Raw genomic sequence first — 18777 nt, 5'->3', positions numbered from 1 at the left:
TTTCTCAGATATCCTATGGATTATCTAATTGTTGATGGAAGTTTGTAGAAAGCCATGCCTCGAGCACATTTAACAACACAGTTCTTGATAACAATGGGGGCCTGCTCCGATGTGAGTGGATGTTTTCAAGTCCGGTTCTTCACAGTCAAACGTGTGCTTTCTGTTCACGAGTACGAGAGGTGTGTTATACAATACATAGACAAACGGAGTCCTAGTATAGGAGGTTTTCCCTCTCCAAGAGCTAGCTTATAAACCACCACCACCCCTAACCTTCCAAATTACCCCATAAGACACCGGTGTGACAGCGATCTCGCCCCCCCCGCGATCTCGCCCCCCTTTGGTGTTTTTGCCCCCCCCCCCAATCCCAGCGTTTTCGCCCCCCCCCCTAGGGATATCCTTCCCGTTTTCTAGAGTGTTCGGTTGAATCCTAATCCTATTGCTGTGATAATGATTAGCACTGTCTTGTTACCTACTTTTGTATATATATATATATATATATATACATATATACTTTTGTATATATATATATATATATATATATATATATATATATATATATATATATATATATATACTTTCGTATATATTTACCTACTTTTTTACATAGCCTTAAGATACTTAACTTGCAGCTTGTTACTGCATATTAATCGAGCTACCTGGAACAATATGGTACTTGGATGTAACGTATATAGTGTGTTACCTGGTATCTATATATACGTGACACCTTAGTATGTTAAGATGAGATACAGTACCTGTGAAGCCGATCCTACCTGGTTGGGTGCAAGCACACTTTGCATTGAAATAAAACATATACATTTTTGTTGTGAATTTGTGGTGACTTTTATTAACATCACGAACGTATATTAACATATGCATATCAACACACCTGTTGCTGAGTTGTAACAAAACTGGTAAATATTTTCCAATCAGCACAGAGGTATACACACCTGTCTATGAGTTGAAACAAATTGTGCTGTTCAAAACTAACAGTTTTTACAGTCTCACACTAAACCTGCCCTGCAGTTCAAAAAATATAGCCTTCCTGTGCGAAGGTAACAAGCTGCTAGGGGACCCAAACATACACCACTTGCTGTCGGCCCCATGTGCTATCTAACGCTAAAAATTAAAAAGCATGACAACAGCATGTCCATAACTCGAGATATCCATATCGGAAGTTCCGCTGCAATAACAAGCCGCTAGGAGGCACAAAATGCAGGCGGTCTTGAGTGATGGCGCTTTTCCACAAATACACACAGAATTCGAAACGCTACCCAAAATATAAAGTGAAACTTCTTGGCGAAGGTAACAATAGGAACAATGCAGTCGTAGATTCGAGCAAAACTGCACAGTGCAGTGTGGTGATTAGGGTCTCAGACATGAAGTAAAGATATTGAACGTAGCATAGGGGGTTAACACTTTCCTCTTTGAGCCCAAATTGAGGATATTTGCATCATTCTCGGAGCGAACCTAGTATTAAATGTTTGTATCCATTATCTTTAAGAGTAGTTGTAAACCTTATATAATACTTGTACAGTAACTTTTATACTTATCATCTTGTAAAAATGATGCGGAATAGAACGTATGGTATACAGAATATTTTGCACAATGGTTCTGTACCTGTGTTTGTTGGTTAGTCTGTCGACCAAAATAGCATAATGGATCCTATACTTATATCACGTCAATGGACGTCATTGTTGGCTGACGAAATGATTTCATTTTCAAATATATTTCATAACTAATTATTTTTCATAGATAACAACATGTGCTAATTACAGATACATGTATGTAATCTGCTTGGGTCACTGAAACAGAACTTCCCTTTTTTCTTTTTACCTTCACATACCATGATATAAGGGATAAGTGGCATGGGCTTTGCGAAATGACATGCAAAAATGCAAATTAGCACATAATGTGCATGATTCAGGAGACGAATATGTAATTCTAGTGTTTCCATGTTGTGACTTTAATACACGTTATCTATGTAATTTAAAGGTTATGGAAGGTGAAACATATCAGATAATGATTATGAAAATGAGATTCTGATTTGCATAATTAATGTCAAAGTACAAAAATTCTAAAGTGCAACGTGCAAATTAATTGTGCACCACTATGTATAGATTGTGCAAATGCGCAAGTCATTTTCTTAATTCAGGACAAAATGTCATCATAAAATGCAGCTAAACGAAAGTATCTGCACACGTGTTAACTTAAACGTGTCAATTACAGCTTCATTTGCATAATGAATGAGACTAGATGACACTATAAATCTGCAAGAGCAAAAAATATTTAATGGAGGTATGATGTGATTTGTACGAAGCAAAAGTAATGTAACTTATAGGTTTATTGGAGATGCAAATCACTAGAAGGATGCAAATCACTGGAAATCCCTAGCGATTTCGCCCCAAGAGGGTAAGGGGGGGGGGCGAAAACACTAGCGATTTCGCCCCGGGGGGGGGGGGCGAAAACACTAGCGATTTCCCCCCGGGGGGGGGGGGGGTATCACTAGCGATTTCGCCCCGGGAGGGGGGGCGAAATCCCCCGAGGGGGGCGAGATGGGGGGGCGAAATCGCTAGTGATCCTGCCCCGGGGGGGGCGAAAACACTAGTGATTTTGCCCCCGGGGGGGCGATATCACGGGGGGGCGAGAACGCTGTCACACCGGCACTCAAAGCCCGGACCACGGCCCTTAGTCTACGTTTACACAATCTCTCGTCAGCTGGGGTAATGACCTCCCTCATCGTGGTGGCAACTGTAAGGCCGACCGCTAGGAGCGCGATTTTAGTCAGGCTACTCGGCCTCAACCTTTATTAGTCGGTTGAGAATTAACTGTAAATGCATTTGAGTTCGCCTGGATTTAATTTTGCGGCAGCGGGAAAACGGAGTGTTCGCGGTGGTTTTGAATTCGCGGCAGCGCCGCCATCCCGCAAACTTGTTTACAGTACTGTACTGTAGTCGCATACTCAATTATGAATATTCGCGGTGGTTTTAAGTTGGCGGTTCAGTGGGCACCGCGAAAACCGCGAATATATAGAACCACCACGAATGTTTCTGCATTTACAGTAGTCGTGAGCAAGGTCATCTGAGGGCAGAACAGACCAATTGCAAGCTATGCCCAACCTTATGTCGACCTTGGTCTAAAGAAGTCGTACGAAGGTTGTGGATGTATGACACTTTCAGTAAATTCCTGCATATCAATGTTTAAAAACATAACGTTTCTTAATGCTGTCTTGAAAAGGGTTGACGATGAAAAAAAGTTGTATTCCTCGCCCAGTTGATGGACAAACGTTAACGCTTGTTCTCCTTTATCCGCAAGGAACCTATATCCGTTGTATATAAAACAGTGCATTTAGGTATATCAGGTCGATGGACAGTAGTTTCAAATTGCAATATTTTTAATATAAAAATGCATTACCACCGTCCGTCGACTTGAAATCCCCCAATACTATGTGTTTCAAAATAACGCTTTCAGGTTACCCCGCGGAGAAAGGTTAACTAGCGTTATCTAAAACCAATCTTTATCGGAATAGTCGGAACCCATACATTAAATTTGCATCGAAGTATACAACTTTGTCTTTGGTGTATTTCTAAACCTGTACAATGTGTTTATAATGTGCTTTGTTCAGTCATTCATTCATCCATCGAAATTCATTCATTCATTCATTCTATTGTTCTTATGCCTAAATACACAGTTACACAAACTTTTATTTCGTAGGTTTAACACACTTTGATACATCTTAAGAAAATAGGCAAACGCCCATGTTGGTTCCCTAATTATAGTAATCATCAACAACTTATTTTTACTACCTTTATGGCTACGTTACTACTGACAATGTAAACACTTTGTGTATCAAAACGTTGACTTATTTACTCGGTATCACTTCCGATGCTTTAAACAATATTTACATACCTACAACACACGTTTTCCATTGCATGTAAGAACTGTAAAGCCGTGTTATAAATAGAAATCAATTTGTCAGACAATAGATCTATATATACCCCTTGTAAATTTTTCCTGGTGACAACTTTCTAATTACGTGGTGACATATGTGGCAAGATTTAAGATCTTTCAGATAAACATGGCGGTATGAGTTCGCACCTGTTGTCTTTCCCACGCAACTCGTGCGTATATACATGTACGCAAGGTTAGGTATATTTAAATTAAGGACGTCCGCTCGCATGTGTGTTCAACGAAAATAGCGCGAACGGAAACGTGCTATTTGGAGACACCCCAAAGATAGTTGGAGCCAGTTCCAACCAGTTTGCTCGAATATGATGCAAGTACCATATGTTAGACAATAGCAAAGCACCGCCAGTCCGTTAGAGAGAGAGAGAGAGAGAGAGAGAGAGAGAGGTACATTCGCGAATCGTTGTCAGACTCTTCCAGCATGGCGGACTGGGAATCGGAGAGGGTTTTTCTACCGTTTTATCCACATTTCCAGGGCGACAGGTACACGAACCAATCACAAGAAAACTACACGTACGTCCTTCGGCCGTGGCTGACTCCCGGACTGTACCTCAACAATTCGGACTTGGACAGCTTCACTTCTTCGGACTTGAACGACACTCACGCAGATATCCATATCCCCATTGCCGTCATCCTCTCAATACTGTGCGCCTGTGGGACTATTGGTAACCTTCTTGTCACAGTTGTGATGATTGGAAAGAAACAGAAGCTGTCTCCGTCTTACTTCATTCTCAATCTGGCTATCATAGACGGGGTGGCGTCCGCCATTTTGATTCCACTAGAGGTAAAAGCCTCGCTGACGATGTTCAACCTCTTCCCGAACGTAGAGACTTGCAGGCTGTTCAAGTGGTTTGAATGTGCTGCTATGCTTACGTCTACGTTCATAACGGTCGCCATCGCTGTGGATAGGTATCTGGCTATCTGCCGGCCCTTCAAGTACGCTTCTTCGAAGATCAAGGCGGCGAACAGGGCGAGGATAGCGGCGGGCGTCTCGGTCGCACTGGGGGTGGTCCTCCCGTTGCCGGTGCTGCCGTGCTACGACTTCTTCGACATTAACGCCCAGATCAACTTCTGTGAACTGAAGTACGACGGGGTCTGTAACTACTTCGTGGCCTGGTACCAACCGATTATCGAGCTTCTCTGTGTCGCCATCGTGATTGTTTTGTACACGATTGTTTACCTGGACATTCGCAGGACTAGACGGAGGCTGTCAACAAAGGTAGGCGCGGCCGTTGTCAACACCTCAAGAAGACCATCTCCAGTACATAGCTTACAACTAGAAGATTTGAGAAAGAAGAGACCTAGCCTGTCCCCTCTCGGCGCTGGAAACAACTACAGAACAGTCAAACTCTTCGTTCTGGTAACTTTTGTTTTCTTCTTCACCTGGCTTCCGTACTGTATCCTAAACCTCAACTTAGGATACCTCTTTTTCAAGACCACCACGCAACTGTCAATCAACGCGTTTGAGGTGATAAGCAAACTATACCTTTTGAACTTCATCCTGAATCCGTTCATCTATGCCTTCGTGAACAAATCTTTCAGAAAAGATTGCAAACAGTTGTTCACATGTAGAAGGCAGACTGGCACACCGCAGAAGAGACGAAGGGAAATTTATACCATAGATCGTCTTAACTGCTGTGATTCCAAACAAAACGACGTGGAAACCGTATAATATATAGAGAGTTTTACTACTATATGGCACTTCGAGAGTCGCTTATTTTAGTACTGACAGTTTGAAACTTAACAAAAGTAATGTTTGTGCACCTTCATCTGGGAATAACATATATCAGGTGTTTTTTTAAACAGGGTATCTAGGGATGTCAGATCGAGGAACGGTGGTTAGAAATTGAAATAACTGCTTCTGGCTTAAGAATTGTGGCAAGAATTTCCTTGTATACAGACCAAGTACAAACACATTGTACAGATGAGTCGTGTACGAAAATTGTAATTTTACTCTACTTTATTTCAAACAATTTATCATCACACAAACCTAATGATTCAGATTGTATATAGATTCGCCACGGCCGTTGAACAAATACAATATGTTACAAGTTTGTGTTACTGTGCTCAAATGATATCATAATTGATGAAGCACAGATTGTATATAGAGATTGTACTTTTATTTATTGCGTACGATGTTCTTTTCGAAGAACAGTATAATATGTTTATACAAAATACATTGTATGCATTACACCTTTTCTGTCGAGTCATTCCTGTATATGATAAGCAGCGTTGTGTTCTTCACCTTTCAAGGACGTTCGTACCATGCACAACCTCTTACATACTTTTGCAAACATTTGTATTCCAAGATATCTATCAATTTTCTAAAATTACCGACCATGTTGGCAAACCAACGCCACACCTAACCTCTGTGGGCATAATGCTAATATTTTCTTACCGTTCTATATCAACATATACATTCCAAACGCAGGTTTTCTATTAAAAGGTACTTTGTTTCTTGGATTTTAGACATCGACGCTTTATATTTGTGAAGCTCTTTGTTGAGTCGTAGCTTATATTTCGCCGAGGTTAATGTACTGTATAAAGTGTTTGTTCGGATCTTTGTGCTCAGCAACCATTAACGTATTGTACATATTTTCATAAGGACTCATATTTGAAATAAAGAAAATCTCTATGACATTGCCATAGAGTGGCCTTTGTGCGTGTTCAGTTTGGTTACTTTAACATTAATGAAAGTAGTAGCGTTCTCGAATCATAATTGGTCTCCGTGGTAGATTTTGGGGAGTCACGATGGCGTCGCGATGGCGTAACGTTTAGGGTTTGTGGCCCATAACATGAGGTCCTGAGTTTGAATCTTCTGATATACCACCGACGTTGTGCCCTTGGGAAAGGCATATAACACGACTTTGCTTGCTACAAATTGAGAACCTAGTTTCTAGGGCCGTCTCTCAGAAAACACACTGAATGGAGGTCTCGTGTTTGAGGGGAGCCATACGTTTAAGAACCCACCGCACCGATCCTTCCCGGTGTGAATGGATTAAATCTGTAGCTTATGATATGCAGCTTGTACTGTCCAGTGCGTTGCGCCACAAGGCGTTTTTTTTTTAATCAATGGCCACCACGTAACAAGACCAAGCCATTTCAAGGTGTTACCCGCCATTCCAAGGTTACGAGTTACATTGACAATGTAACAACACCCTTTACCCAAGGTCAGAAACATCACGATTGAGATCAGCACAATTGCTTTTTTTTTTATCGGGTTCGTAGGGCCTGATGTTACCATCATGGTGATGAAGAGCGGCCCATAGCGATATCTGCAGCAGCATCTCTTCTCCCTAAGTCAGAAACATCAACCTAATAGGCGAAGAAGGGGTTACGAAGGCTTCGAAGGCTGCTCGGGAACCACTCACACCGGCAAGGACGCTTACTCTTTTCGATAAGTGTGGTGAGATCTTTTACGTGCTCGGCGGGCTGTGGCTTTCCAAGAACACGGGACCTCCATTTTAACGCCCTATTTTAAAACCCTTAAACTGCCAAACCCGGATATACCCGGCACACATATACATGTCCTGTGTGCCGCACCCGGATATGTCCGGGATAGCATATTCCCCCAAAGTAGCAACTTTGAGCGCGCGTAGCGCACGAACCAGGAAGTTGGGGACTTCGGCCTTGTTCGGGGGGTTCTTTTTGGAGGTCAGCAGCCAACCCTGGCACTGATAGCATTTTATAGTGCTGAAACTCTGGGAGTTTAAGGGTTAACGCCCTATCCGAGGGACGGCCGTAGCCGAAGCTAGGTACTCATTTTTCGTATGAGTGAAGTGAGGAAAGGCCGCAAGGGGACATGGCAGGTTTCGAACTTGGAACCTCTTGGGCCTGAGCCCAAAGCGCTGCCAATTACGCCACACGATCTCACAATTTACCGGGTATGCAATGCAATACAAACAGCACAAGACAGGCCGTACCTAAATAAAACGTTTATCAATTATACAGCAAACATATTAGATTCTTTATCATAACTCTTTGATTCCAACATTTCATTTTAGCGTCCTTGACAGGTTGTCAGGAACATGTTTCAATGATATTTGACTTTCCCAACGAAAATTGTCTTATTTGTTTACACGATATTCTTGGAGCAGCAGTATGTTTAGTTCCAAGTTAGGCCACGTTGATTGCATTATATAGAAAACATCATTGGGAACCCCCAAAACTAATGCGAGCGTGCGAATTAAAAGAAATTAAAAAAGATTGCCTTGATTATGAAATCTTAGTGGCCAGGAAGGTTTATTTGTTTGTTTGTTTATTCTCACAACAAAATAATAAAACAATACAGAGAAGAATGCATTAAAACAGGTGCAGGAAGAGGGGAAAACCGCAAACAGCTTGTACTACGGCCTCCTCCTCTATACTAAACATAATGTATGGTAATCAATAAATAACAAAGAAGGCTGAATAAGTGACTAAAAACAGAATCTCCATTTTCTATCATTTCACCTCTTTTTCTTTGACTTTGAAATTTAGTTTCGCATTCTGCATATTAGTATTATATATACAAGTATCAGTTTCTCGCTATATTTTTTACAATTTACTGCATATATTTGCTCCTTTTGCATAGCGGCTTTCGCATCTTACAATTATATCTCTCGCAAAGAAATCCTGTTCTGTAAGTCGTCCCAAAATTTAGAGGAATAAGTCTCTATGGTGTTAAGTGTGGGAAGTAAAGTGTTAGCATTTTTCTATAATTAATTCTACCAACACAGATGAAAATTCATGCCTTTATTTTTTCCCCTCTAAAATGGACAAATTCAACCAGATATACAAGCTACGATAAAAATAGAAAGACCTACTATGAGAAATTCTTGCGTACTGTAGATGCGACCTCAACCTTATAGAAAAAAGGGGGTGACCTATTTTAGAATCGCGTACTTCACCTTTATACACTATTATTATGAACGACTTCGTATTTCTAAAACGAGAATGTACTCGCTTATATACTAGTATTCAACATAAGCTAAAATTAGTCACAACACGTGTTTATTTATATAAATATACATATATATGTTTGTACATGTATCCGGAAAAGATATTGTACAAATACGACCGGTTGCGAGGACCTTCTTTATGTATACAAGTAGTATTTGCCTACAATTCAATTTTAGCATACTACATGAAAATTTTTAAAGGAACGGGTATAGATGACCTTTGACCTTATTCAACAAAATTCAAGGACTGAATGTCTCTATATGTTCCTATAATAAGTCGATATTGCATGGCCACTACCTCAAGGACCAGTCATTGGTTTGGTTTATTTTGCTGTGTTGAGAATATCATTTTCTGTTCTCTGTAAAAATCTGTAAAACCGCTAGGAGTCACTAGTGAATAACATACAAATGTGTTGACTGCCCGACCCTCTGTCACACATAGCCGACCATTGTTGCCGACCTTGTCCATTAATTCAGACCATGTTTGGGAGTGAGCAAGGTCGTCTGTGGTTGGGAGTTGGTTGGGAGTCGTCTGCGCTAGCCAATCAAACTAATTGTATAGTCATGATCAATTGCTTGGAATTTTTTTTGAAAACTGAAGGGACTACCCTGCAAGATGAATGAATAAAAAAAGTCATATCTTAGATGCGACTAGAGTGACCTTTACATAGAATGGTCTCCAGGATGATCTTAAGCTAACGCCTACCTTGGTTGGGGAAGGATCGTTGGAAGGTCCTAAATGCGTGACCTTAAGGGGCTTAAGGGCAGAGACAAAATAGGTACCTTTGCCAATACGTTTCACAAACAAGTGATTTGTACTTTATAACATAACTAGTGAGATAAAAGTAAAGCAGACGATCGTACAATGAGAACAAAACATTACGCTTTATCATTAGCTAGATTACTACATTTCATTTTCCAAGCAGAGGCTATGGCAGGGGGTTTACTGGTAGTGTATGTGATTTTTTTTTGCTCTGCGGTCTGCCGACGATGATATGCTTGGAAAATGTAGCAAAGGCTTACGTCACCATGATTTCCTACCCGGGGCCCGACCGGGCTATTTGCGGAAGCGAAAAAATAAAATTTAAGTTAATGCCAACAACTATGCACAATGCATGCAGTTGGCTTATTTTCGGTCCGTTTTGTGTTGTTGTTGTTGTCTTTTATATCATACTTACATACTATATCTTATCGTTTCCGAAAGCTGCCCGTCCGGGCCCTTTTGTGGAAGTGTGCCTATGTAGGAAAATGCAAAGACTCGTGTTTTTTTGCAAAGCACACCATAAAGTTAACCCTTAACAATCCGTTCGTGAAATTGTCCCCTACTCAATTGGCCCCTCGCCACGTCCCGTTGTAGTGGAACGGACTCTGCTCGGACACACAGGCAGGACCTGTCGGGGTACCGAACCGTTCCACCCGCACGGACCCAGACTTCTCTCCCGGGGTGATGAGAACGGGGGTGTTCGGAATTACCGGTCCGATCCGGACCGCGGAATTACCGGTCCGGTCTGTTTGGGGGGCGGAAAAACCGTTCTGCGTGTATCAACGCCCCCTGGCAGGAAATAGCAGAATTGCAATTGGTATGCTGTGTTCCCGTATATCACAACATGAAGAGCATTGATTGGATGCATGGGGTCCGCATGCTAATGTCACTGTTTACGTCAGATCGATTGGCGACGGTTAACATAAACATTGCACTGGTGGAGAGTTTGCCATGCCCGATACGCTGAACGGAACCTACTGCCAACAACACTCAAAGCAGTAAAACCGACACTTTTGAACACTAACGTTACCGTAGATTACGCTTAGCGTAATCGTGCACACGCCATAAATCCGATCGTAATTACGGCCGTATTACGGAACGGTATCACGTGAAGAGCGGTCGGTAATATTCAGAATATTCATGTATGCTTTGAATACCGTGTACACGGAATATTCATGAAACACCATTAATTATCAATCAAACAGCCTGATTTACGGCAGAAATTTAACAGCGTTTGGCCGGAAGGGCGGGGTTCTACCACGTGCGCAACGTAACTAGACTGTGTTTTTTTTTAAAAGTAAAATCGCTAGCCGATGTTTTGCTATTTTCCTAACACGAAAGGGCAATCCTCATCACCATGTTTTCTTGGAAATATTTCTTCAAACAAAAATATGTGTATTTAAACAATACTGAGATAAATGCAACCGTTGCAACGTCAATATAAATCGCCTGTACATGTTCGCAGAAAATCTAACGTTACCGGACAACACAAGTCACCGGCAACATTGATATTGCCGCTGGGCGTGATCAAGATCGGGAACATGCACTGGTCAGCGCGCGATCGGAAAGCCACCTTCGAATTTTGATAGGAATATCTGTGCACGGTAAATACCTATCTGGAATGGTGCAACCATGTATTTTAGAACTACTACGTACTACGCTTTCTATTAGATATGACCAAAGATCTTATATACACTATAGAGTTTATAGGCACTTTTCTCAATGGTATGACACGAGCTGTCGACATGTACACGTCGTAAATACTACGACGTCACGGCCTTGTATACGGGTTTTGTGTGGGGTTCAGAAAGTGAGGAATGTTGTCAAACTTTGTGGTTTTGAGCGGAAATATGGGACCTACATTATTGAAATAGAAACCAATAGATATTTTGTGCGGGTGAATATGTTTAGTAGATGTTCAGATACCGGTAGAATTGTAGCAAAAATGGGTCTGACCCGGGCCCTCCCGCCGCGCCGCCCAATTTGATTGACACATGCGGGCGGGCGCGGCTTCTTTGAGTTTGACCAAGGAGGTTAATCGCATTGCTTTGACGGCATACTTTCAAAGAACGGCCATGCACATTAATACAACTATCAGCACGGAGCTTGTTTTTCCACAGTGTTTGATTTTGTTTCTTGGTTTACTTTATTTCATAGCGATATTTAGTACCGATGAATATCTTTTAGATATTTTGGAATAACATGTACCGTGAACCCACATCGTTAAGTTCAACAGGCGTGCACAAATTGTTAGACATATTCAGTTGTGATTTACACTGATATATGGTGCCACCGCGACTTAAGATGACAAAGGCATGGAGTTTCTTCTTACATTTAGCGATGTACCTACCGTATTTCCACATTTGGAAGAGATGATGGTCGATCTGGTAGCTGCACAATGATGGTGGAAAGCTCTCGTACGAACTTACCTTCCAGGTTTTAAACGTTTTAAGATGTCCTGTAGTGTACATGTGTATTCTCCAAATTAAAGGAGATTTAAAAGTTTCTCACCGATAATTTTGGAAAGTTCGCAACTGCAGTGTAGTTGTAGATTATAAAATCAATAAACAATGTTTAAAATGGGGGTAGATCGCCACGACTGTTAACAGCGATATTTATTACAATCGGAAGATTGTATGCTGTTTTTTGTTGTTGTTTTGGGGCTCATTCATACAACCCCCTCTCGACATTTCTTGTAGTATGAATCGGAAATACAAAATTTTTGAAATATTTGGACGATGAACTTCTGTAATGCTATTTTTTTTATATCAAGATTTTGAAATCAAGAGGTCATGATAGTTATTGCCTCATGTCGGTGTCAGTTGTTAAACCAGGACATCAGAATCTAGGATCGCTGCAAGGTTAACTGTATTCCAGGCCATTCCTCTGGCCGGCTGACTCCCCTAGCGTACCATTGACTCTATTTGTCCATTTTCTACAATTAAACTACCGATCCGCGGAGCCTGGTAGAGGCTAGGTCTTGTTGGCGGAGCTGCACCCCCGACGATCAGCAGTGTGCAAGGGATGGAACCCCGAATCCCTTTATTCTGACTTAGAAATGTAGCTACCTAATAATAGTATGTCTTAAATTAATACATAGAAGTAAGTGTAATGTTAGTTACGACTTCACAAGTTTGAACAGGTACGGTTAGTTAGTTACGTACGCCAACTCAACATTGAACAGACAAATACGATCAAAAAATACATTAAAAACACATGAATGCCCTGTATTGATTTCGTCGGTCGACTATCCGACGATCAGGAGCGGCCGTCAGCGATGTTCCGTCCCAAGAGCTCCGTCAGGAACAGGTAGGTCTTGTTGGGCCCCTCGGCACCCTCGACGACGTTTCAAGCAAAGTCGTCGAATGAAAACATAGTTTTGTATCGTCTCGTAAAGTAGTTGTGATATCAATAACTAATTAAACAAGGACCATCATCTTAACTAGAAATACATGGGCATATGGTTACATTATACAATGTAAATTGTATAGTGTATTATACAATGTATATTAAATTTCAAAGAAGAAAAAAATATCCGAAAAGTCCGCCTCTAGAAAAGTAGCTATGATATCAATCAATTCCTAACAAAGGAGCATCAGCTTATCTATAGAAATATAAGTTATGACCGGGCATAATATGGTTTTACAATTTCACCTTGTATATGATAAATAACCAACTCAGGCAAATCTTATATTTCCACTTGCAAAGAAAAAAGGTTATACTCGGTGAGACATTTGTAATGGGTATATTAGTCTCCGATTTCTAACGTAATGTAGGAAGTTCTACACGATCCTGAAAAGCTATCCCTCGGCAGTTTGTGGAGTTCTGTCGGCCTGATCAAAGGGTACCGATATGCTAAGTAGGTTAGGGATATCATTACAGAGGAAACCGCACGACTGCCAATCACAATCACAACCATAGTAACAGCCAGGCTGTGGCATTGTCGGTCTGTGGATGGGATTTGAATTAAAATACAAGTGCTATTTACTTTTGGAAATGAATCAAGCCAAGAGCTCCAAAGAACCAAGGACGTTACATCAACAAAGAACGAACCACTGTATTTACGATTCTCTATAGTATTATTATCATTTTTATATTCTACGCACTCGATGTGTAACGAAATCAGCACGAGTCTGCGACAGTCACAGACTCGCGGCGCTCCGTGTAAGACGCCAGGCACCCCCGGACTGTCACTCTTGTTTCAACATTTTCCCACGCGTTCAGCTGGCCGACACGAGACTGCCGAAACATTGAAAGCCCACCTTTGGTCAATTCCTGTCAAATCTATTTCCAACATACAAATTACGATGTCTATTTAGCGCTGTGGCTTGGTTAAGTTCGAATATATTAGGGTCACCCATGACTGTTTCGGCTCTAAAAACTACACGGGCGTCTTTCCCGTCGGCGTCCGAGTTTTCGCAGGTGATTACAAGGGATTGTTGTCATCAAAACAAAATATTCGTCTTTAGCGACAAGTGCAAGACAGCAATCAATATCAATCTCGGTAAAATCTGTCATTTATACAGAGAATATGATATGTCAAGAAACATCGCACACATATCCATGCACGCTGCGTATTTCGGGATCAACGACCCACGCACGCTGCGTATTTCGGGGTCAACGACCTAATGTGCGCCGCTTTGAATGCAGAAAACTTCTGATGGATATTATTAATACACAATCCAATCATTCCAACCTACAGTTCTCTCATTATGAAACAAGTGTTAGGGATTACATTTTCGCACCAAAAAAGAGAAGAATTTTGTACGGATGAGAACGCACTCCGCTAGAAACATGAAAGACCGCACCGACCGGAGCCGGTCTTACGTTGATGCCATAGTTGATTTACTACTGTCACTGGAAGGATACCGGCATTCTTACTATTCATACTGTTGTAAAATCAAGGCGCTAATCAGTTCTTACGGTGAGGACACGCGGCTCATCATCACCTCATTAGCGTTAATGCGCTCCATGTTGTGATATACGGGAACACACCATACAAATTGCAATTCTGCTATTTCCTGCCTGGGGGCGTAGCTATACGCATAACAGATCGGACCGGTTTTTCCGCCCCCCAAACAGACCGGACCGGTAATTCCGCGGTCCGGACCGGACCGGTAATTCCGAACACCTTGAGAACGGCGTTAGACGATCCCACCGAAGGATCCTCGTCGTAGTAGTTGAAGGGGCGCAGGAAGAACTGCATCTGTGTCCCCGCAGTAGCCGTGGTCGGGAAGTCCTCGGAGTGAGGAATGTGGTGCGTGGAGAGCGTCACCCAGGCAACCAGGTCCTCGTCAACGATGCTCTCATCATCATCGATGAAGGACTGGAAGTCGACTACGGGGTCGTACAGGTCGTTCTGGTTGTAGATGGAGGAGCTGGAGGGTTCCGAGTCTTTCCTCTGAGTCACGACCAGCTGGTAGTCCTGCCAGGCCACTCCCCGCATCGCTGCCCAGTCCTGCCGGGGCAGCAGTGTCTTCGCGATGCCGTTCAGCTGGACACGGTAACCACGATTCACGCCGAACCTAGGCACAACATGAACATGGTCACATCATGCAAATGTATCTAACACACGGTAACCACGATTCACGCCGAACCTAGGCGCAGAAAGAACATGTCACATCATGCAAATGTGGTATCTAACTGCAAAATCTTAAAGTCGTTAGCCGCGTTACACATTGATCGAAAGTACACAATAGCACCACATCTTGCCTACGTTAGATGCATGTTAGGCTTCGGTCACGATTGCACCAGGCCCGTCGAAGGTATAGCCTTGGCCGGGCTCCAAAGACACAAATTTGTCCCTGTGGATACCTTTCGGTGTTCTCACGGGAAGGTTACGATGTTTATTTGGGGTCAGGTCCCGGGTTGATTATAACTCGGTAACCACAGGGTGCCCACGTAGGTGTCATGTCCGAAAGTGCCACAGAACAGCCCGTGAACTGCTCGACACATTCTCCTACGCAGAGACATCCAACGGCGCAAGCAAACCGCCATTTGTCTGTACTCTGCTCTCTCAACCGTCACCATCAGTTCCACCATAAACCAGCTGTCAGACAATCAGAGAATAGGCCTTTCAGTTTTCAAAAGTGATCTCGCACATATAAGGGTAAGCTCATTAATATTTATAAGCAGGGCGGTCAGGAACTGATGGTGACGGTTGAGATAGCAGAGTACAGACAAGAGGCGGTTTGCTGGCGCCGTTGGATGTCTCTGCGTAGGAGAATGGCCCTTTCTTCCACTTGTGACCTAAGCATCACCGAGATTTTGTATGATGAGTTAGAGGGAGATGACAGTAATACCACGTACCGGTTTTTCTGTTCTTCGCTGTAGAAGTTGTAGTACTTGGGCCGGTTGAAGTCGTACTGCACGGCGGCTTCCTTCTCGGTAGTTCTGAGGTTCCGCTGGATGCGGGTCTGGATGTGGCGCAGTTCCGGCCGCACAGGGTTGGTGATGTTCTCCAACAGGATTTCCACGGTTTCGAACCTGTTTGAAAAGTTTGGTTGAAACGACATGTTCAATGCTTCGTCCTGGGTGCCTACAGCGTTCCTAGTCGAAGGTAATGATAACTACATATACTATTAATGCATGTAAGTTCGCGGGGATATAATTTCGCGGTAGCGGGAAAAGGACTGACCGCACTGGTTTTAAGTTCGCGGTAGCACCATGCACTGTAATTTCTTACTCCCATGGAAAAATGTTCGCGGTGGTTTTAAGTTCGCGGTGAATTGGCAACGCGAACATGAAGCCACCGTGAAAATTTCTGCATTATAGTATATCGCAGGTAGGGACATATATTTCTATTTCTAGGATCAACCCATTGATGTTTCTACAAAACGTGTCTCTCACCTATTCTGTGTTCCAAGAATGTCGAGGTCCACCTTGTAGTTGAAAGAGTGCTGGTGAACATTTCCAATGATACCCCCATATAACGGGTAACCGTACGGGGTCCTGTCTTGTGACGTTAGAATATATCCAGTCAAGCCGACCCGGACTTCGATGACGCCATTTTGGTGGAAAATATAATCGTAGACGTAGTCATAGTTGTCGACGGTGTTGATATGACGTAATACCAACACGTGATCAGCCATGCCGCCGTAGAAGTTGAAGCCACCTGCAAAGTCAGAATCAAAATGGCGACGGAGTGGTATCCCAGCATTCAGTTCGAACACACAGACGGAGTTCTGGATCAGTCTCGGTTCCTTGGTGCTTCTTTGCTGAAGTGTGTTGAAAAACGTCGCCGTTTCTGGACAATCTATGCCACGTACAAGTTCAAAGCTTTTGGCAAAATCCCAATAGGAGTCGAGAAAGAGGTTGTTGAGCATTGCGGGGTTGCCTCCGGAGTAAAAAGACGTCGCATCTTGTGAGCTCAGTTCGTACGCGATGCGCTCCCCGTTCATCCTGACGTCATACAGCTGCATGGCTTGTGTTGTAGTCAAACGCCAGTCGAAACTCCAGCCCATGTACTCCACGTGTCTCCCCCGCACAGCGTACCGTCTGCCGCCCGGTTCGGTCAGCGTCGGGCCCCGGCTAGGAGAAGCTGGCTGCGGCTTTCCCCTCCGGATGAAGGTAGGATACAGAATGTCGTCCTCTTGTACATCGGCGTCAGGCGTGTCCTTTTCAACAGAACCGTCCGCGTACCCGGTAATGAGTTGTTCTACTGAGTCAAAGTACTGGTTGTTATAGAAGACTCTGGAGACATGCCACTCATTGGGGTCAGCACTCTCGTGAGTGACCTGGTATATATTAGAAAAGGAAACAAGAAATTAGAACTAGTTACATAATTCATATGACTAACAGTAAAGGCGGAGGTCATTTAAGCAAATTGTGTTGTCGAATGCCTTCGAAAAATTGCAAGTTAACCAGATTTCGTAAAAACATATCCACCATTTATTTCACAATCATGAGAGAATCCAACTTGTCTTAACATATTTCATGACGACTACCTGGCGTATAGCGAAACGCATTGTAACATAAACTCGTAATTGAAGTCATCGACCATTCTCCGCAAGGAGGCGGGGGGAGGGGGCAGATTATCCACGCAAGCCTGACCTAGTCTCGTGTTCTCTCGCGAGAACTGAGATTAGGTCATTCCCCTGAAGATGATGTACTGGTAGACATCGAAAATTTGGGAGGTATGTACTGTACATTTTCAAAAACAGTCATTGATTGATGAAAATTGTTGTCACTGTTTGCATACGTGACTGATGAACCTCTTCAACGATATCGACCACGAGAAATTTGATTTTAAAGGCAACCTAAGCAGCATTGGAGCGTTAAAAATGGAAATATTATTTATGAATAAGGAAATACGTATGATATTGAAAACTACTGCAGTATATTCCCACATTTACATCATTACTTCAAACTTTGAGCGGTTATAAACGGCACAGAAACAAGCCGCATGAGGATAATAATGGACCCCCCCCCCCCAAAAAAAAAAAAATTAGGAATTGATTCAGGCATTCTCACGGCACAGTTGCATTGCGTCTTTGCTCCACATATGTCGGTATGGAATGGAATAGATTTACACATACCTCATCTTATAATACTTATTTCGCAGAAAAGCGTCACAAAATCTAAGTTCTACAGCCCTAAGTTTGCTTTTCATAAGGCTTGGGTCACATTTCCAAACCGGGCCCCGGCCGGGATGTTTGCGGAAACGAAAAGTAAAAGCGTTGACCAAGGAATATACACAAATTATGCCAATGACTAATATTGTTTGCGTTTTTGTGTTCTGTTGCCTTTTATCACATTTTTCGTTTTCGGAAGCTACCCGGCCGGTGTGACAGCAATTTCGCCCCCCCGGGGATCTCGCCCCCCCCGGGGGGCGAGATCACTAACGTTTTCGCCCCCCTTTAGCGTTTTCGCCCCCCCCCCCCCAGAGCAGCTGGCTATTACATATTACAGATGCGCTACCTGGTACCATACTGCACCTGGGGAGTAACGTATATGGTGTGTTACCTGGTACCTATATGGCACCTTATTACCGTACCGTAAGATGTCATACCTCGAAAGTCGATACTATATTGTTCGGTGCAAACATGACATTGAAATGAAAAAGACAATTTTTGCAGCTGAGGTGGCATAAAAACCAGTGCTACTGCGAAC

At 42.8% G+C, this 18777-nt stretch overlaps 2 protein-coding genes across 2 annotated transcripts in view; one reads left to right on the top strand and one right to left on the bottom strand.

The window, feature by feature from the left end:
• The first annotated feature begins 4341 nt into the window (after positions 1 to 4341).
• Positions 4342 to 5664, top strand: LOC118418027 (neuropeptides B/W receptor type 2-like). Its single transcript, XM_035823820.1, has one exon. The coding sequence runs from the start codon at positions 4385 to 4387 to the stop codon at positions 5633 to 5635; it is 1251 nt and encodes a 416-aa protein (XP_035679713.1). The 5' UTR covers positions 4342 to 4384; the 3' UTR covers positions 5636 to 5664.
• Positions 5665 to 10229: 4565 nt separating this feature from the next.
• LOC118418228 (amiloride-sensitive amine oxidase [copper-containing]-like) overlaps positions 10230 to 18777 on the bottom strand; it is an 11750-nt gene continuing 3202 nt past the window's right edge. Inside the window, exons 4-7 of the mRNA XM_035824070.1 lie at positions 16516 to 17402; positions 15976 to 16152; positions 14782 to 15191; positions 10230 to 10411 (exon numbers count right to left, since the gene is read on the bottom strand). Of these exons, the coding sequence (XP_035679963.1) occupies positions 10230 to 10411; positions 14782 to 15191; positions 15976 to 16152; positions 16516 to 17402 (1656 nt within the window). The remainder of the gene's footprint in view (positions 10412 to 14781; positions 15192 to 15975; positions 16153 to 16515; positions 17403 to 18777) is intronic.

The sequence above is a fragment of the Branchiostoma floridae genome, chromosome 6 (assembly GCF_000003815.2).
Source record: "Branchiostoma floridae strain S238N-H82 chromosome 6, Bfl_VNyyK, whole genome shotgun sequence".
NCBI classification, from domain to species: domain Eukaryota; kingdom Metazoa; phylum Chordata; class Leptocardii; order Amphioxiformes; family Branchiostomatidae; genus Branchiostoma; species Branchiostoma floridae.
This window is presented reverse-complemented; position numbering and strand designations above follow the sequence as displayed.